General features: G+C 46.3%; 1 protein-coding gene across 6 annotated transcripts in view; it reads left to right on the top strand.

The window, feature by feature from the left end:
• TARS1 (threonyl-tRNA synthetase 1) overlaps window positions 1-17758 on the top strand; it is a 34399-nt gene extending 16641 nt beyond the window's left edge. For 3 of the 6 annotated variants that reach the window (XM_078592547.1, XM_078592548.1, XM_078592546.1), the window contains exons 2-20: window positions 74-346; window positions 7703-7801; window positions 10730-10920; window positions 11236-11359; window positions 11903-12024; window positions 12513-12630; window positions 12724-12788; window positions 13036-13114; window positions 13230-13376; window positions 14026-14124; window positions 14248-14414; window positions 14771-14933; window positions 15211-15348; window positions 15477-15554; window positions 15683-15783; window positions 15910-16014; window positions 16123-16195; window positions 16401-16515; window positions 17110-17758. In XM_078592547.1, the coding sequence (XP_078448673.1) occupies window positions 74-346; window positions 7703-7801; window positions 10730-10920; window positions 11236-11359; window positions 11903-12024; window positions 12513-12630; window positions 12724-12788; window positions 13036-13114; window positions 13230-13376; window positions 14026-14124; window positions 14248-14414; window positions 14771-14933; window positions 15211-15348; window positions 15477-15554; window positions 15683-15783; window positions 15910-16014; window positions 16123-16195; window positions 16401-16515; window positions 17110-17258 (2406 nt within the window). In that variant the 3' untranslated portion in view covers window positions 17259-17758. Of the gene's footprint in view, window positions 1-73; window positions 347-4474; window positions 5021-7702; window positions 7802-10729; window positions 10921-11235; window positions 11360-11902; window positions 12025-12512; window positions 12631-12723; window positions 12789-13035; window positions 13115-13229; window positions 13377-14025; window positions 14125-14247; window positions 14415-14770; window positions 14934-15210; window positions 15349-15476; window positions 15555-15682; window positions 15784-15909; window positions 16015-16122; window positions 16196-16400; window positions 16516-17109 lie in introns of those variants that run through there. The other 3 variants (XM_078592550.1, XM_078592549.1, XM_078592544.1) reach the window with 3 other exon arrangements.
• The last annotated feature ends 3151 nt before the right edge of the window (window positions 17759-20909 follow it).

The raw sequence follows: 20909 nt of genomic DNA, 5'->3' as shown, positions 1-20909 counted from the left end.
TGCAATGCCCCCTTGTGTTTCCATGTGGGGTCGTCCTCCCCACACCCCCCGCTCCTCCACCCGCAACAAAAAGATGGCTGCAGCGAGAGGAATTGGCGCACGGATCGAGAGCCAGGACTCCGAGATTCGATTGCTTATCGCCGCCGTCCGTCAGCTGAGGCTCGCGGAGGGCAGCGCGCCGGACACGCCGACCCTCGTGGCCCTGAGGGCCGCGAACGAGAAGCTGAAATACCAACTGGGCCACCTGAAGAGGAGCCTCCGAGCGGAGGAGAGCACGGAGCGTTGTGGTCGCGAGCGGGCAACGCCGCAGCCCGTCGTGTCCAGCGGCACGGCGGGTAGCCGGCAGGTCAGCTGCTGATGCGCGAGGCCGTGTATGCATGCGTCCGGCCACTTGATTTTGCTGGTTAATATTAACACAAGAAACACGTGTGTGTGTCTTTCGGTTGCGTGTTGACAGCCGCTTGCTTTCTTCAAGTGTGGTTGGTTTGCATGTCGCGGAGTGGCACAGCTGTTTTGGGTTTTTTTTTATCCTCGTTTTGGCTGAAGTTGGTTAATGTTTAACTTTCGAGTGTTGTTTTGAAGATGCGTCGTTCAACTTTTGTTGTGCTGCGAGGTTGCGATGAAACACGTTTAAAACGACGTGGCCCAGATCAGAAGAATTAAAACGTACTGGTGGAATCCGATGAGCTATAAAGCTTTTTTTCACGGATGTCCAGTTAGTGGCGGGTAAGATACAAGGGTCTTGGTGACATCCAATTCATGGCATCTGTTACAACAAACAAGACATTGCTTTCGTGGATGTACACGTACAATCAGCTGCTGGCGTGGGTCGCTGCTGCACAACGTGTGGCTGGTGCACATTCACGAATTGAATTTAAGCAATCACTTCCATTTGAAGAAGGTCCTTTGCACGGAACGTTTATTTACAAATCGTTTTTATATATTTGAAGGTTGTTTATGAGGACGGGTCATTAGCCTACTGTATAGTATATATTGTTAATCAAGAATGGTGAGTGGTTTTTAAAATGTGTGCTGCTCATCAATGCTGATGCTGTGCTTGTCAAGTTAACCTTTAACCGGGACAGACTTACACGTGAACGGGTGGACCTTGTTTTTTTATACTACCCCGTGGGGTAAATTTAGCGTGTAAACATTTCAACTAAAATTAATATGAGCGTAAGCAATGTACAGTGCGAGCAGTGGAATGTATTTGTCGTTTAAGTTGTAAAAAAACGCACTTTTTATATTGTATTTTACCCTCTAGAACCTCGGAACTGTTTTTAAAAAACATGAACGCATGTCAGAGGAATGTTTTAATTGAAAAGCAGTGAACGCGTTGCAGCCACTGCTATTAGAAACCAGTCGGTTTTGGTACGGAAATACAATGGGGCGTCAAATATCTTGGCCGTGCCCTTTGCATGTGAACGTGCATGATGATGTATTAATCAGTCCCCGGGGAAAGAATAGCGTTTGATGGTTGTGATGTATCCGAGGCGCTTCGTGGCGACATAAGACAAGATAGAATGTTTCAATCAGCGTCTAAAAATTGTTCTATTGGCTTCATGATTTATAGGAAAGTGAAAGTAAACATGTAGAGAGAGCCCTTTTTCCAGCCACTGTTGGATTTATGAAGTCCGTGTTAGTTATTGGGTTGTTTTACCATACCTCGCCACCAGATATCACACGCCACTGATGCCAATTGTGGCTGGGGATTAAACCCATGAGGCTATTGTTTAACGCTGTTGCTAATTACGTGTACATTATATATATATTCCGGATAATGTATGTATTGTATACAGTAGTGTACAAATGATGGCTCATATCTTGCTGGTGAAAAGTTTTGCCGACAGTTTTGAATAATTCACGCACCATCCAGCATTATTAGATTGCATTGTTCATGGAAACAGACAGAGACGCCGCAGTACATAGGGCTCAATGTACGTGGATCACCGAAGACCGCAGACACTGCTTCACTGCCACGTAAACTCAACATCCGTGTTTATACAGCTGACCGTGCAGTAGGGCGGTATAGGAGATCCCCCCCCCCCTCCCCACGTAGATTCGATTAAAAAATCGATGGTTTTGTGGCGAGTGTGGCGACCTGCAAGTTGCTGACCAGTTTTTTAAAACGTGTAATGTGATGGAATGTTGTGCCTCGCGAGATTAAGAATGTATGAGTCGCTATATACAGGGTGTTTCAAAGATATGGACCCAATTTCAAAGCAGTATATTTCACGATGGCAACATGTTACAATTGCAAAAAAAGGTTACAAACGGTTTAATGAGTTATAAAGTTTTACTAACCATTTTATAAATGCTCTATGTGCCCTCCACCTGCTGTACGGACAACATCGAGACGATAGTTGGAATTCGTCCCAAACGCCTCTCAAAGTGGCTTCTTCCACTGAAGTCACCGCTGCCGTGATTCTGTTTTTGAGGTCATCCAGATTAGTCGCTAATGGTGGCACAAAAACACGACGGTCTTTGACGTGTATCCCCACAAGAAAAAGTCGCAGGGTGTGATGTCTGGGGGGTGATCTTGGGGGCCAAGAGTGTAGCGCCAAGCCTTGGGGTCCCGTGCGACCCATCCAACGTTGAGGCAGCGCGTCTTGCGAATGACTGAGGCTAGGGGCTGTTTGTGCGCTGGTAGAGGCAGCTATCGGTAATCATTTGAAACTCTATGCCCCGCCATTTCAAGTGGTAAGAGTTTCATTCATGGGCGGTTCGTGGTTGCAGAGATATAGCGATTTCAAATCGGGTACATCTTTTTTGAAACACCCTGTATATGGATTAAGACAGTCGAAACGTTTACAGAGTATGCGATAGACAGTATGCTACAACTTGTACAGTATTTATTTTTTAATTAACCCCCGACATTAGCAATGCACTTGTTCAGTTGTACGGTTTGTGCATAAAGACTGGACTTTTAAAAAATAGCACGGTATTGACATGGTTCAGCCTCGTGTGTGTGTGTACAATGTAAGTATGTAGAGACGGATTGGAAACCAACTCGTGACATTGTTATTATGGAGATGGTTTTATTTAGGAACGTGGAATGTGCCTTGTTTGAATGATCTCGTCTCGGTTCTTACGAAACGGTACTACTTCACGCATTCACCTCCAACCATCACACTTCCATAGATTGGATTACTGTATCACGATTTCGGGAGGCTATTAATATCAAACTAATTAATTTTGCTAATTTTTGGATTGTCTCGAAGCTGGTGGATTTATTTTACTCACGTGTACGGTACATTTTATTCTCACTCAACCGGATATGTTAATATTTTTAATAAGGCGTTAAGAATTCATTCTCTCACACACAACACATTCGAATCGTTTATCGCCAGCACAAGAATATGATGTAATCTAATAATGGTTACTTGCCTACATGCCATTCTCACTCATGCCTGTATTACTGCTATACAGCAAATGTCTTATAGTTAACCTCTCAAACGTAGTTGCCCTCCGAAAATCATCAATGTCAGAAGATCCCCACGACCCACCCACGGCTCGCCATCGCTTCCTTCTTTCTCTCTTTAGCTACTAACCACAGTACAATAAAAGTGATAGTCTTACACAGCCCCTTGGTCAGTCCACGACTGGATGAAAGCCTGCCCATGCCGTGTCTGTCAGTCATTGGGGTTGCTATTTGCCACGTAAAGGGAGGCAAAGGGGGCTCTGTTCAATTATAATTCGCCGGAATCGAACTCAGGTTTGCGAAGACTGCTGTAAAGTGACAGTCGTCATCCTCAGTTTAACATCCGCAGTTAATGATGGCAGCAAGAGGTTATCCTTTTCGCTGGTCATGGTTCGATTGCCCAAGTTGAGTCTCGTCTGCATTTTGTTGTTAATCTTCCAACAAGTATATGTCACAGACAAGACAGACACACTGTCGCTTTAAATGCCGTACATCTCAGCCACGTACGTTTACCACAATTTCTTATTTGCACAGACATTTTGTCAATCCACTGCTGGATGAGAGCCTCCCCACGCATTCGCGGGACGTGATAATTCGACCATACTTTACCACGCTGGTCAATGCGGGCTGATGAAGGCGGTGAGCATACACGTAGGCAGTACAGTGGTAAAACAACTCACCCCAAGGATGAATACATCATTCAAGAATTTTGAAATGTCAGAGCCAAGTGCTTTGGGGGATATATAATACGTGGAACGCTTGCGCTGGGCGGATTTTTTTATTTAAAGCTCGTTTCTCGGGGCGTGTAGGCAGGCCTGGTGTTTGATGGGTGTTCGATGAGTCGTGGTTAGTAGTTTAGTGGTGGGTGTTGCGTGGCAGGAAGTGTTTTGTCGGCAAACAGTTGATAAATCCGTGAGATTTTTCCTCGCCTATTGACCGACCTTTTTTCCCCCCCCATCCCCTCCTTCGGCGAATGCTATTCGCTCTTTACGTCTCCACCCACCAACCCACACACCCCCTAGTATTACGTTTTCGTTTCGTAACACGTCAAGCGGCCACTATAGATAGACACCACGCAGCCGGTGGGCCCTCCGCTTAGTTCGATTCCAGCGAAGCACGTGGGGGGGCGCTGGTTCGTTCGCTCGTTCATCTCCGCGTCTCTACTCTCTACCCAACACCGCTCGGGACCTCTTCCTCCTTCACTGCCTGCCGGAGTCACGAATCGTGAGCGATGGCGAACGCCGTGACAGCCAGCGTCCAGGATCTGCAGTTAAATAACGGAAAGGCAGGCGGCTTTTAATTGTCTCACATTCTTCACGTTCGTTACACGTACAGCCGTCGTCGTCGTGGTTATTTATTATTAATATTATTCATCTTGTACAGTTCGCCACGGCCGTGCCTGCCCCCTTGGTGTTAGCGTAGAAGTCGGGGGAGGTTTGCATGTGGCCGCCTATGGCGGGTCGCGTGTTGTTCGCGATGATGGTGGGAAGGAGGATTCACGCAGGGACTTGCGCCGTCGTCGTCACCTCGTCCACCACATCATCATCATCATCCTCCTCGGCTGTTGTCGCTAGGGCACCGTGCCGTGCAGCGAGCCTGGTCAGCCCGCCTTTGTATCCCTTCTCCGAAGCGGTGTCGTGGCCACGTGTGTACAGTGTCCTGTAGGAGCTGGACCCGGGTCCCTAGGGCGTGTGCGGTGCTGTAGAGAGAGAGAGAAGAATCCCCCACGGGGTTTTGTTGGTTGACCTCTTTGTGTCTCCCTCTAAGCTTCTTCTCGTGAGCGTGTCGACGTCTCGGTGTCAGCTTGCATTGTTCGAGCTTGATTGCGTGTGTCTATGATTGTAGAATTGTCGTGTATGGTCTGTCTGTGTCGTTCCTTGGTTTGCGTGAACTCGCATTTCGCGTCTCGCCGGGGTCGATCATCATTGATTGTTTTTTTTGTGGTTCGTGAAGTCCGCTGGTCATTGTGTTTCTGCCGCGATTATTCTGCCGTGAGCTCGTCTTTGTCTCGGGTGTTTGATGATGTGTGTATGTAGGGATCCTGCATCTTTCTGTTTCAGGGATGATTGTTCCACATCATGAATTGGGTTCTCAGCTCGTGGGTGCTTCGATGCCTGGGATGCGTATTCTGTCTTGGGCCGAGTAGCCCCACAAATGTATCGGGGTCCGTTCAGATAATGAATTAGTATCTTCCCATCTTTTAAAGAGAAACTGTCTTGTGGTCTGCTTGGCTGTGTCGTGTCTGCTCGCTTTCTGCTTGTTCGAGGTCACATTTTGGGTGACCGATTGTGAATATAGAATTATAAAATTATCTTCCTACAATCTCGGTATGTCAAGGCTTGGTCTACTCAACTTTGTGTCCTATGGTAATCTAATTGATCCGTCTACCTGATGTATTCCTGTCCGAAGCTGCGCTTTAGGTTGTCCGCAGTCGTGTGTGTGTGTGTCTCGGTTGTGTGCTTGATGTCTGAATATATTATTGGGGGTGGGTTGGGTGAGATGTGTTGTGTCCGTAAGACCACCTCGTATGATTTATCTGCACAAACTGCTCGAAGCTGTGCAATCGTGACCCAATGCATTTGCGTGTAGGGGGTCATGTCATTATTATCTGACAGGTCACTTTGCACCTATGGGGGGTCTCCTTGTATGTGCCCTGTCATGTCTATCCGCTCTCCCGGCTTGTCAGATATTCCCACATCGGTCAGATAATTCTTACTTGTGCCTGTTTCCCATGTGTCCTCTCTTACCTATGTGAGTTGTCCTAACACCTGTGTGTAAGTTGCGCTGTGTGTGTTGTTTTATTTCACCCGTATATCGGGTCTCTTACCACGCATCAGTTTTACAGGTAGAAACAACAGGTTGCACACTGCCCCACCACCCACTACCAGGGATTATTTGTCCTGTCTGTCGTGCATATTTGTCTGTCGTGCACGAATGCGCTGTCTAACCACTCCGAAGGAACGTGTTTCACTTCCCCCTGACATATCTTTCACACCCGCATCACGCTGTGTGCACTTGCTGGTGGTGTCACTACCTATCTCATGTTTTCTCGCGCCTGTGATTTCTACCGAACTCATACACGTGTGTGTCCACTGTGTCTTGCTTCCCTCCTGCATTCTGGATATATTTGGCGGATGTAACTCCCTTGTTTTCCAGTATGCCAAGCTTCGTTTTGCCCGTGTCGAGATTCTGTGATGCCGATATTTTTAGTCATTTAGCATATCGAAATCTTCCTTGGAGCGTACTATCGATTCAAGACTTGTATCCGAGAATTAGCTGATCGTGAGCCATTTGCCTAGTACGGTACTCTTTGTTGATTCAAATGACGTAATGAGGATTAACTTCATTATACATTGGTCATTTTGGTCATTTGTTACGCAGGTGTGAGCAATATTTGTACTGTCGAAAACATTTGTCACGAGTGAGTTGATAATTAAGTGAGGTTCGTTGGGGAGGTGGAAGTCAATTTATTGAGTTTTACAACAGGGCCGTTTGTATGCGAGAATGATGCAACGTTGCCTCATCTGCGCGTCTTCTTTGACTCGGCTCAACGTAGAAATTTTTTGCTGTGGTTTTCACACCTGATGATGATTGCTTGTGTTGCAATCGAAACGTCGTGAGAATTGTATTGTTTGATTTTTATTATTTCCCTTCTACGTGACTTTACCGAAAGAACCAAGAATATAAGTTTTAATTTATGCTGGCTTGTGTGCACGTGTAGAAGCCACGTCATTAATGTGAACCCCACTGTTTTGTACACCATCGTGAGATTCAGTGGAATTAACACGCGGTAATTTGGAATACCCCTTTCGTGCGCCCTCAATTAGGTGAAATTACCGTAACAATCGCTCTTAAACTAACGCTTGACCTCGGCTATAGCCACGTTTGCTACCGACTTCTAATTCTTAGTTTAACAACTGCATTTGAAAGTGTAATCGTGTAATGTTTAACGACTATTTCTCTGTATTATGTTGTTTAGGTTGCGTTTATGTGCGATGGCCCAGATTATTACCTACATAACTCCCTCTGATATTCTTCATCATTGCCGGAGCAGCTTTTGCTGAACACCTGTGAAAAATACACGCAGCTGATCGGGGTCATTCCAGCCTAAATCAAATGGCTGTGTCTACATTGAATTGTAATGAAATATATCTTTAACAATTTTTCGTCGCGCTACTATCAGCTATTTTTGATGGTCATGTAACGAGTAATTGGGAGTGCGAATACGATGTCGTGATGCCGGAAGTATCACATCTGCTTTTTTTTTTGTCACGTTTCCAGTGTGCTGGCAAGAATCCGACATGCGACAAGCATCACAAGAAGGAAGGCGGAAAAGACAAGAAGAAAGATAAAGGGTCGAACGACCTCAAAGTGTCGGAGGTACAACATTTTTTTACCAACCATGGCATGTACACGGGGGGACCCAAATCAGGAAGCGCGCGTGTTCGCTCGAGACCTGAGCTATTTCCAACACCTGAAGATGCTGGGTGGTAATCTCCAGCGAAGTGTCAATGTCAACATTGTCAAATGTTGCTCGCTCTTCAGCATACACCCCACCCCCGCATAAATAAAACGGGCAATAGTTTGTGTCGGCACTAGTTTTAGTCCATTTTACACATTCCAGACAGTAATATTTCATCACGCCACTTGTTTAAGTTCAAAGAGCTCACATAATGCACATGCATAATGTACGTTGCCTCAGTATTCCCCCCCCCCCCACATTGTGCAAAAGTGCAGAAGCGTGGTCAACACATCTATATAAGGAACGAAACAGTAAGACCTCCAAAAATCTGGCTGTGGCCTGATGAAGCTTGTAATAACTGGCGAAACGTCGTGCTCAGATTGTAAATGTTGTGGCTTGGCTCTCCAACACACCGGTGTGCTGTACTAGTGACGAATTGGCCACGTTCTGTTTACGTGACAACCCTTACTAGTTGGCTGTGTCTGGTGGCGGTGGGTTTTAACGACACATTTATATATTTACGCGATCTAACCCAAAAAACCTCTTATGGATGGAAGCGTTAGCTAAAATACCTTCTCGATGGGCTGTCTAGAGCTCTCTCTGGTCGAGGCTCTTTCAGCAGCGGCACTAGTTTCAGTTCATTTTAACATTCCAGACAGTAATATTTCATCACGCCACTTGTTTAAGAGGGCAAACTTGCGACTGTTTTTGGTCATCGTGTGTTATTTTTTTTATCCGTGCATTTGTTTGCCACAATGCTCCACTGATGTACGCAATGGGTTTTTCTATTGTACATGCCTTTTGCATCTTGCGGCATAGCGCGGTTGGCACGAGCTCTGGTGAAAAAAGAATTAAACGAAGCCGCTGTCTGTCTTCTGCTCTCGTAGCTTGCTGATGTTGCACCGCCGGCACGATTTTTGCTACGCAGATACTTTGCGTGCACCCCTGCTGTGCTGGATGTTGCCATGGTGTTAAGGTTATCACACGGGACTTGCAATTAAGGGGTCGCCGTTTTATCTCCTGGCACGGCAGTTAAAACAATGGGCAGGTTTTTCAAATCTCCCTGCCACTGACTACTATAAACGGTGTCCACCAACGGTCTATCTGCAGATCATGTGATGGGCGTCCAGTGTGGGTACTCCCACCTGAAAAGATGTCTGGCGAGGATGGAAGAGTTTAACACGTAGGCTTTCGCAACCAATATCATCCATAAGAGGTTTTTTGGGTTGGATCGCTTAAATATATAAATGTGTCGTTAAAGGACAAGTTCAAAGGGCTTGCATAATGTACGTTGCCTCCGTAATCCCCCCCCCCCCCACATTGTGCAAGAGCGCAGAAGCGTGGTCAACACATCTATATAAGGAACGAAAGAGTAAGACTTCTCAAAAAATCTGGCTGTGGCCTGATGAAGCTAGTTGTAATAACTGGCAAAACGTCGTAATCAGATTGTTAATGTTGTGGCTTGGCTCTCCAAAACACCGGTGTGCTGTCCTAGTGACGAATTGGCCACGTTCTGTTTACGTGACAACCCTTACTAGTTGGCTGTGTCTGGTGGTGGTGGGTTTTAACGACACATTTATATATTTACGCGATCTAACCCAAAAAACCTCTTATGGATGGAAGCGTTAGCTAAAATACCTTCTCGATGGGCTGTCTAGAGCTCTCTCTGGTCAAGGCTCTTTCAGCAGCGGCACTAGTTTCAGTTCATTTTAACATTCCAGACAGTAATATTTCATCACGCCACTTGTTTAAGAGGGCAAACTTTCGACTGTTTTTGGTCATCGTGTGTTATTTTTTTTTTCCGTGCATTTGTTTGCCACAATGCTCCACTGATGTACGCAATGGGTTTTTCTATTGTACATGCCTTTTGCATCTTGCGGCATAGCGCGGTTGGCACGAGCTCTGGTGAAAAAAGAATTAAACGAAGCCGCTGTCTGTCTTCTGCTCTCGTAGCTTGCTGATGTTGCACCGCCGGCACGATTTTTGCTACGCAGATACTTTGCGTGCACCCCTGCTGTGCTGGATGTTGCCATGGTGTAAAGGTTATCACACGGGACTTGCAATTAAGGGGTCGCCGTTTTATCTCCTGGCACGGCAGTTAAAACAATGGGCAGGTTTCTCAAATCTCCCTGCCACTGACTACTATAAACGGTGTCCACCAACGGTCTATCTGCAGGTCATGTGATGGGCGTCCAGTGTGGGTACTCCCACCTGAAAAGATGTCTGGCGAGGATGGAAGAGTTTAACACGTAGGCTTTCGCAACCAATATCATCCATAAGATATTTTTTGGGTTGGATCGCTTAAATATATAAATGTGTCGTTAAAGGACAAGTTCAAAGGGCTCGCATAATGTACGTTGCCTCCGTAATCCCCCCCCCCACATTGTGCAAGAGCGCAGAAGCGTGGTCAACACATCTATATAAGGAACGAAAGAGTAAGACTTCTCAAAAAATCTGGCTGTGGCCTGATGAAGCTAGTTGTAATAACTGGCAAAACGTCGTAATCAGATTGTAAATGTTGTGGCTTGGCTCTCCAAAACACCGGTGTGCTGTCCTAGTGACGAATTGGCCACGTTCTGTTTACGTGACAACCCTTACTAGTTGGCTGTGTCTGGTGGTGGTGGGTTTTAACGACACATTTATATATTTACGCGATCTAACCCAAAAACCTCTTTTGGATGGAAGCGTTAGCTAAAATACCTTCTAGATGGGCTGTCGAGAGCTCTCTGATGGAGGCTCTTTCAGCAGTGGCATAAGCATGTAGTTTCACCTCTGCCATTTCGGCTTCACCATGTTTTCGCGGTGCTGTACGTTGCGTTGCTCACCTGCCCTGCGATCGTGTGCAGCTGAATCCGTGGCCAGTGTACATCCAGGAGCGCATCGGGCTCTACGATAAGCTCAAGGCAGCCCACGATGCCCTGCTGCTGGAGCGCGCCACCAATCAGAGCAAGCCCATCACCGTGACACTACCTGATGGCAAGACCGTGGAGGCTGAGTCCTGGAAGACCACCCCCTACCAGTTGGCGGCCGGTATTAGGTGAGGTTCGCTGAACCTGGGGAACACTCGTGCTCCGGCCTCTGTATAACCTGCTGCCAGCGTTTAACATTGCGCTTTTGAGGTGGTGGTTGGTGGAGCACACAGAGCCCATCAATGTGTGTGACATTCCCTGCTGTAAATGTGTTTGCTTAGTCCCGGTTGAGCAGCCTAGAAGTTGTGTAGCTTTAGGCTCAAATCTCTTGTTGCTGGTCCACGTGACGGTAATTTTGTTACGGCGCTGGCCACTGTGCGCCCATTTTCCCCAGATCTCCACACCCTTTACACGTAGCGACCGTGTGTGTGCTTGTCGTGTAGCAAGGGCCTGGCTGACAACGTGGTGATTGCGCGCGTGAATGGAGGCCTCTGGGACCTGGACCGCCCCCTGGAGAGCGACACCACCCTGCAGCTTCTCAAGTTCGATGACGAGGAGGCGCAGGCCGTACGCATATGGAACACAAATATACCCACTTCCATTCACAGTTTTTAAAAAAAAGCATCCTAACCATGCAAGGATTAAACCCTGCTGCTACTGTCACGATATGCGTGTCACATTTCTAAGTCACGACTTGATTCATTAATCGATTAATTATTTTTGTTAACATTGTGGTGCTTTGAAAACGCCTCTTGTGGTTGCACGGGCGATATTAACATGTTACAACAGCTGTGTTTCGAAAATAATTCTCGAACAATCCAATGCATGTATCATGAGCATAAGAATCGCATTTTAATTGGTGGATCGATGCATTGTTACTTGCCTCGTATGTGCACATCGTTCAGCGTTAAGTGAAATTCTATTTTGTGGAGGTTTAATTTTGCCACCTAAACAAGACAGAAAGCTTGTGTTGCCTCCGAAACGTCGTGATTTTTATTTAATTTTTATTTTACTTTTATACATTTAAAAAAAAAATTTACCTACGTGACTTTACCGAAAAAACCTAAGAATATGCCATATACGTTCTCCTCTTCCACTTTCCCCACCCAGGTGTATTGGCACTCAAGTGCCCACATCTTGGGAGAGGCCATGGAGAGAGTTTATGGAGGCTGCCTTTGTTATGGGCCACCCATTGAAAATGGATTTTACTACGACATGTTCTTGGATGATGGGTGAGAATAGTAGTTTTTTTCTTTGTGGAAATAATTATCAAATGCTTTACATTACGTTGTTGCACTAAGTCCTGTATGTGCCCGTTTGACAGGAGTTTGAAGTTTTAGCAATACACAGAAATGTGTTAAAACACACTGCCTCTGTGCATTATCCAAAAAAAACACCAGTAATTCCTAAACAAAAACTTAAGTTTTGGTTTACGGTCAAGTTTCGGTCAAGTGTGTCACGATGGTCGTGCTCACTCCTAGCGACATCTTTGCATCAACATTAAAATGTGTACAGATGATAATGAAAGTTTAATAATGACATGAGTGTAATTTAAAAGTCTATTCTCTAATTAAAGCTTGAGTCAATCAGTCCAGGACACACACCCCGATACGCATACATCTAGAAGATGACAGTTGTTTGGTTTTGGTCAGCGTTTTTCTTTTCTGTTCATTTTCATTACTAATTCGGTGAATTACATTTGCGTTGTGTTTTTGAGTAGCGGTGTCTCTAGCAATGACTTCCCGAGTCTGGAGGGCCTCTGCAAGAATATCATGAAGGAGAAGCAGCCTTTTGAAAGACTGGAAATCCAAAAGGATGTGCTTCTGGAAATGTTCAAGGTAATGTTTGGCTTTCATTTAATGAGCAACGATTTAACTGTGGTGGATCTCAGTGCTGATGCGTTACACTGGGCAAATGCTTGTCTTTTGCAGTACAACAAGTTTAAAGTGCGGATTCTTAACGAGAAAGTTAATACTCCAACAACGACAGTGTACAGGTGAGAGGTGAAATAAATGTAAAATGGGATCTCTTGTCCATCTAGATCAAAGTGTTTACCTACTTAAGTTTGGAGTGATATCAATCTCTGTTGGTGATCCTCAGCGTGGAATTCACATCCCTATGGTGTGGGGTTGAGTCCACGTATCTCAACTTATGCAGATTTTTTACAACGTGTTTCTAATTTTATAGATCCCAGAAGTACGATGGCTGTGTTTGTAGTGATGTAAATTGCTCATATCATTCAGGTGCGGGCCTCTGATTGACCTCTGCCAAGGTCCTCATGTGCGTCACACAGGGAAAATCAAGGCTTTAAAAATCCACAAGGTGAGTTGATTTATCAATATGAAGGAAAAAACATTGTTGGCGACACTTACATGGTCGTATCCTGCTTTGACATTGTGAGCGTTTGCCGCTGCTAATGAGCTTTTTATGTGAACAGAACTCTTCCACATACTGGGAGGGCAAGGCAGACATGGAGTCTCTCCAGCGAGTTTACGGAATCTCATTCCCTGACACGAAGATGCTCAAGGAGTGGGAGCACATGCAGGAGGAGGCCAAGAACCGTGACCACCGCAAAATTGGCAAGGTGCGTGTTACCGCCAGTCGATCTCGGATTTTACCAGTCCAGCAGTCCTAGTCAGCAACTGAGTAGCATATCTATTGAGTGTGCAGGTGATGTAACTGCACTGTAGCTGATGGTCCCCAGTGGTCTAAATGGTGGGCTCTGAAGAGGGCAGTTTGTGTGCACCACACAGCTCATGCCACCCATGCTAAACCACTGGTAGAACACTGGTTATACTGGTAGGAACCTCCTGGTTACACCAGCCCACAGGGGATTATTGTGTCCGTCCGTCGTGCATCCAAAAATGAGAGGGGTGGGGCTGGGTGGAGAGGGGAGGGTGGGGCTGGGTGGGGGTTGGGATGGGTGGGGCTGGGTGGGGAGGGGCTGGTCACCCCGTGGTGCCCTTATGAAACTAACGTTTAACCTACTCACACCGGCTTGTGCCCGCCCTCACAGTCAGGCATATTTGCAGAATACACCACGCCGCCGTTGACCCTGGCCATTGACCGAGCAACCCAACATCCCTACCAGCTCCCTCCGCAGGAATGTGTTGCGTGCGTGTCCATATAGTGGAGCCCTGTTGTCAGGCCACTGCTGGATGAGGGCCTCCACATCCCATGCGCCACTGGTATGGTAATGTGCTGAGAGTTAATTCGTCTTTTCAATTTTCTAGGATCAAGAACTTTTCTTCTTCCATGATTTAAGCCCTGGGAGCTGCTTCTTTCTCCCAAAAGGAGCATTCATCTACAATACCCTCGTCGATTTCATGAAGGTGACAAACAGCGACATTATAATCCGAGTAATTTTGGAGCAATAGCTTTATTGTGTGTGTATATACACACACACACACACGTTAGTCCACCTCGGTTTATGTTGTGAATTTTGTACTGTGCAGAGCGAGTACCAGAAGCGTGGCTTCACTGAGGTGGTCTCGCCGAACATCTACAACAGCAAGCTGTGGAAGACGTCGGGTCACTGGGATAACTACAGTGAGAACATGTTCGCCTTCGAGGTGGAAAAGGAGATGTTCGCCCTCAAGCCCATGAACTGCCCTGGCCACTGGTGAGAAGATTTTTTGTGGAGCGTCATCCCAATGCAGCCGCATTGACTTTTGTTTGATGGCCCTTTGTCAATCCACTGCTAGGTGAAGGCCTCCCCATGCTGTGTCAGTAATGCGAGTTGTTTGACCGCACTTCACCATGCTGAAACGTTACAGGGTTGGCGGTCAGGGGTGGTGGGCCAAGGCCAGATTCAGCCGTGTCTGGGAATCGAATTCATGTTGACAGTTTCACAGATTTTTCAGTGCGAGTGCAGATATCGCTTTGCAGAGCGTGTTGAGATGGTGCCACTGCTCCATATCAGAACCGTTCAGAAGACGTTGAACAGGACCTAAAATGATTCCATTGCATTTTCCGCAGCCTGATGTTCGACCACCGGCCGCGGTCGTGGCGAGAGCTGCCAATCCGCTTTGCCGACTTCGGGGTGCTCCACCGGAACGAGCTCTCGGGAGCGCTCACGGGCCTGACGCGCGTACGCAGGTTCCAGCAAGATGACGCCCACATCTTCTGCACCATGGAGCAGGTGCGTGCATTTCTCCCACTCGTGTAGGGTATGCCTTCCTGGTCCTCTTTTTACCAATGTCATGTCCTGCGCTACCCCCACATCAACGCTGCAGTCATTAGTACCTTGCCTGGATCACCACTTCGAACCACTGCTTTCGAGGCCTGTCTCGTCAGTCTCCACATTTTTTATTTAAGAAGAGTGGAATCTGTATTCTAATGTCCCAGTGGGGGAGAGTATGATGCGGTGTGTATTTATCGATGTGACTATTCTATTGTTTTGTGCATTGTCAATTCAGATCGAGAGTGAGATTGCAGGGTGCCTGGACTTTCTGCGCTGTGTGTACGAGGTGTTTGGCTTCAACTTCAAGCTCTTCCTGTCCACCCGCCCTAAAAATTACATGGGCGATATCGCGGAGTGGAATCAAGCGGAGAAGGTGAGGGGGGGAAATATGATGGTGGTTTAAGGGTGCCATACACACTGCCGAACTGTTGTTGAAATGCTATCGTCCCCCCTATGCCTGTCGTGTAATTTTTAATCGAATGATGGTAACTTTTCTTCCAGCAACTGGAAAACAGTCTGATCAAGTTTGCAGAACCGTGGAAGCTGAATCCTGGCGATGGGGCATTCTATGGACCAAAGGTAAATATATCAGACTGCGTTTCGTGCTTGAATTGGCTTTCCTAAAATATATACATATGTAATTGCCTTCTATGTGATTAAGTCCTCTGTAATAATCCTATAACATTGATGGCCTTCCCATCTGACAGATTGACATTCAGATCAAGGATGGCATTGGCCGCTACCATCAGTGTGCCACAATCCAGCTCGACTTCCAGCTTCCCATCCGCTTCGACCTGAATTTCGTGACGTACGTGTTGTGTTCACCCCTTGGCTCTCGCCTCCCTTAGCATTTCACCATATCCACCTACCCCCCCACCCTGTAAGGGTTTTAACTGTAATAGCGCGTCACGTCTCTCGCCATTCCCACCCTCAGCGGGGAAGGAGACGAGAGGAAGCGACCCGTGATCATCCACAGGGCCATCCTCGGCTCGGTGGAGCGCATGATTGCCATCCTGACGGAGAACTACGGAGGCAAATGGTGAGTCCGCCGTGCAGGGCGCCACTCCTCCTTCCATTTACCGATGGTGAGCTATTCGTTTGTGCTTTGTGTCCGATTAAACGCCGTGTTTTCTTTCCTCCCCGCCAGGCCATTGTGGCTGTCTCCTCAGCAGGTGATGGTGGTGCCCGTGGGACCAACTTGCAATGACTTTGCTCAGAAGGTATGACACCACTTCGCGTGAACATGTGCGCATGCTATTTAACGTTCGTTTTGGCAGCACGTGAATCGCAGCGCCGAATCGCGTCAAAGGGAGAGGGGGGGGCATTGTGGGAGGTGGGTATTTAGCACCGTCTGTTATTGAGTTGTTTTGGTCAAAATTTGCAGGAGTTTTCGCTTGAACATTGCCTTGCTCCTCTGCCTTGTAGGTTGGGGAGCGATTCCACGACATGGGTTTCATGGTAGCCACGGAGTTGGACCCAGGCCTGACCCTCAACAAAAAGATCCGCAACGCTCAGCTGGCTCAATACAACTTCATCCTTGGTGAGTCGCAAATGTTTGCACGTCCGCAATGCTTACATTTTTGCACCGTAGAGTTGAATACGTGAATCCTTTGCCACCCTTGTTTCAATCCACTGCTGGCTTGAAGGCCTCCCTTCCTACACCTTTTCATTTGTGTCGGTTGTCAACTGTACTTCGCCATGCTGGTCAGTGCGGGTTAGTGAAGGGTGGGACAGAATCGGTTATAAAATATCACTCGTGTTAGCCGTGCCTGGCAGTTGAATTCAGGTGGCCGGGGTAAACTGCAGTGTGTTGACTACTGCGTCATTAGTGATTTTAATCATTCAGAATAATGCAAATGAAAAGTATATGAGAGTTTTATTCCTGATATTTTCCCCACTTCCTTTGGGATATGTTGGTTTGGTCCTGTTTCTCCGCGCATGTCTGCTCCCACAGTCCTTCACATCCTGGCTCGCCACTTGGAAACCACCCCTTTCTATGGCCTGCCTGCCTGCCTGTATCTCAGTCACAAAATCACATTATTGGGTTTTTGTTTGCTTCAACACGAAAATACATGAAACGTGCCCGATACAGAGAACGCTGATGGTCCGGTGGTTTCTTTTCCTCCCTTACTAGTCGTCGGCGAGAAGGAGAAGCTGAGCGACACTGTGAACGTGCGCACGCGCGACAACAAGGTGCACGGGGAGCGCAGCGTGGAAGACACCATCGCCCGGCTCGCCACGCTCAGGGACATGCGCTGCAAGACCGCCGAGGAGGATTTCTAGCGTTTGCGCGCGTGCCACCCAACCCGCCGCCGTAGCAAGAGGGCAAACAACATTTGCTGCCTGCCTCAATTGCACGATCCTCAGCAAAAAAAAATGCAAGAGAATTAAAAGTTATCGCAAAAGGGATATTCACTTTTTTTGTTCATATATTTCCAGTTTTGAATGTCTCGTTGCAGAATTGTGTGTAGTTTTCTCGATTACGTTTGCTGAATAATACATGGTTTTACTTTATTCTATCTTCTAATGGGGCACATTACATTAACCATTACACCATGTTCTTGCTTAAATGGTCACATTACTCTGTTAAACTGTCATTGGGGCTTTCTTTCACATAGGAATATAAATTGACCGGGTTATGTCCATATGTACTATCTGATTTGGACAATGTTTTTAAAATCATTAAGTTTCTAGGTAATATACGTTCTAATCTAAAGTAAATATGAAGCGTGGCAAGCATTGATCCCAGAGTGTTATAACTGAATAAAAGAGTTCGAACCAGATTGTTCAGTGTTATGTAAATTACCATAATTTTTTTCAACAGGGTCGTCAAGTTATTTATCAAGTTCATTTGTTTTCCATGTCCTCTTGCATGATGTGGCCAGGTGATAATAAAACCCTTTGATGGATTTCCAATGGTAAATAGGTAACCTTCCGAACCCACTTTTTAAATCGTTCAAGTTTCCTCGGTCTAAAATGAAAGTCGTTTTTGTTTTCATAAAAAAACAAGTTGGTAAATCATAACATTGCAGACGTGTGGCAAACACATTCAAGGAAATTGGAATTCAAGTCGTACACCAAGTTAATGCACATCAACTCCGAAGCACCAAGTCCATTCACCTCTTGTGCAGGGATGTAGTGCATAGAAATATAACTCCATCTCGTGCGAGGTTCGCTAACCATATGTGCGATAGAATGTTTTTCTTACAATAACGTATTATGCAGAGACTCCTCTACTTACGAACGAGTTCGGTTCCAGAGGTCTGTTCGCAAGTAGATTTGTTGGTAAGTCCAACTGTCGATTACAAAGAATGTACGGCATGGACACTAAACACGTATAAGATGTAGATGCCACTGGTTCTTCATGTTCTGCAGATGTAGATGGCACCACTGCCATCTATTTCGCAGCGGGTAAACTTACGACTCTCAGTTTGAACCGGCAACTGGACATATGTACAGATTTGCTTGTGTCTCCGAAAGTTTGTAAGTCGAATGGTCTTACGTCGAGGAATCCCCTGTATCCACAATGAAGGCTGTTTATTGTCAAATGTGGAACATTTGTCCAGCTCAGCCACTAGAGGGCAGACTAGTGTAAGGAAGGAAGCTCCCATTAATATCCTGTATTTGAAAACAAACGTTAATCTACACCTTCAAAGTAATAGGTGGTCAAGACTAACCACGGAGTGACAGCTAAAGGAAAGAACAGCACCCACCCAGAGCACGTCCATCGTGCAGAGATGGAGCGATGAAATCGGCACTGGAGTTACGTGGATGGATTCCTGCTCGACAGGACCGTTTTGAGATGGCGAAAACTTTGGGGAGGCCTGACATCTTGGTTCTTTCGGTAAAGTCACGTAGAATGGAAATAAAAATAAAACAATAAAATAATTCTCACGACGTTTTGGCCACAACGCAAGCAGCCATCCTCGGGTGAAGAACAGGTCGAGAAGACAGTCTTCAGACTGTCTCCTGTTCTTCACCTGGGATGACTTCGTCCAGCAGTGGATCGCTCGAGTGCTGTTAACAACAATACATTCTTGACTTAAAGCTTTCGTGGCTGCAGGAAATCATATTCTTTGGGTCTTTCGGTAAAGTCACATAGATAGGTTCAAAGAAAATGTAAAACTACGACGTTTCGATCGCAACACAAGCGGTCGTCATCAGGAAAAGGTGGGGGGGGGGGGGGGTTAGCCTCTAAAGGCAAACTGTTAATAAAGTCACCATTGGAACCTCCTTTGCCAGTAGCAAAATATGATAATTGGTTTTTTACCCTTTTATCTGGCAACAAAACTGACACCTTTTTTACAAGGAGTCATGTTTGCATTGACCGCAATACCTGCAATCATAATGCAAACAAAAAACACAACTCTGATAATGTTTTCACTGTCCTTGAAATTGATTGGTCCACACCCGAGACAGCTTTCCTTAGAGCGTAGTCTCACATGGTATTGTACCAGATGACGCCAAAAGGTGCACTTTTGGCGTCATCTCTGTCCTAATGTCCAGTTGTGTTGGACCAGATGCCGCCTTTTGGCGTTATCTGGTCCAACACCATGTGAGACTAGGCTCTAAGGAAAGCTGTCTCGGGTGTGGACCACTCAATTTCAAGGACAGTGAATACATGATCAGAGTTGTGTTTTTGTTTGCATTCCGACTGCAGGTATTGTGGTCAATGCAAACATGACTCCTTGTAAAAAAGGTGTCAGTTTTGTTGCCAGATAAAAGGGTAAAATACCAATTTTATGTTAATAAAGGTTTGAAATGGGCGTAGCCCAAGTGTCATCAGCATGGGTGGGGCGGCGAATAATGTAGTGGGTCTACACCAATCAAAGGGCCGCCAGGCAATCATTGCACCTTGCTCCACATACCCACACTGCTGACGGTGGAGGTTGACAAGAAAACACAAATCAAGTCATGACCCAAAGTGGTTGATGACATCTTTGCAATGATTGCTGAGTTTATAACCATCCTTTCGGTTGAAATTGTGTCTGTGTCTATATATGGATGGCTTCATGAACGAATCTTTGTTGATAGCCAGTAGGCTTGCAAAGTACGATCGTCTTAGAGAAATCTATTTTTTGTGAGCCAGCCACATTAAAATAATGATCAGCCACGGTAGAAGTATTGGTCCTACCGTGTTTCTAATCTGCCTTATGCTCACGGACACGGTCAGAGACATGTCGTTTAGTTTCCCAAATGTAACTGCTGCCGCAGATACAGCTTAGTTTGTAGACGCCGGGATATTGCATGTCAGGAATGTTGTCCTTCGCAGATGGGATCAGATCACGAATTGTATGTGCTGTGTTAAATCGGACCTGGATCTTGTGTTTGTTCATGATTTTGGAAATATTTTTGGTTACCCCTGCTATGTATGGCAAGGTGATGGTTTTCATTGGATCCTCAGATGGCTCCTTCCTCACGGTTCGGGTGATGGCTTTGCGGATTGTGTAGTCCGAATATCCATTCGCCTTGAGAGCTTGGTGTACGTGTTTGAGTTCACTGGTTGTTCATGGTCGGAGATACATTGAGCTCTGTGGTGTAGCGTTTTGATGAGGGAATTCTTCTGGGGTGGATGGTGGTGGGAATCAGGTTTTATGTAGGCGTCAGTATGGGTTACTTTCCTGTATACAATGGCTCGTTGAGCCATCTGGTCACTTTTTTAACTTTTTATTAATATTTTTCTATCTCCGTGACTTTACCGAAAGACCCAAACAGAATAACATTACATTCCCAAAACAAGACGGTAAACATTATCTTCCACCCACACCCACGAATCGATCCGCGCGTGTATGGCGGTTCACGTGAATCGCTCCACGCGTGTATCGCAGCTCACAGGAATCGATCCGCGAATGAATCGCGGCTCACGTTAATCGCTGCACGCGCGTATCGCAGCTCACAGGAATCGATCCTCGCGTGCACCGGCAACCACAGGAA

This window comes from Lampetra planeri, chromosome 3, assembly GCF_965212315.1.
Source record: "Lampetra planeri chromosome 3, kcLamPlan1.2.h2, whole genome shotgun sequence".
Lineage (NCBI taxonomy): Eukaryota > Metazoa > Chordata > Hyperoartia > Petromyzontiformes > Petromyzontidae > Lampetra > Lampetra planeri.
The sequence above is the reverse complement of the archived record's forward strand: the minus strand, read 5'-3'. Positions and strand labels throughout refer to the sequence as shown.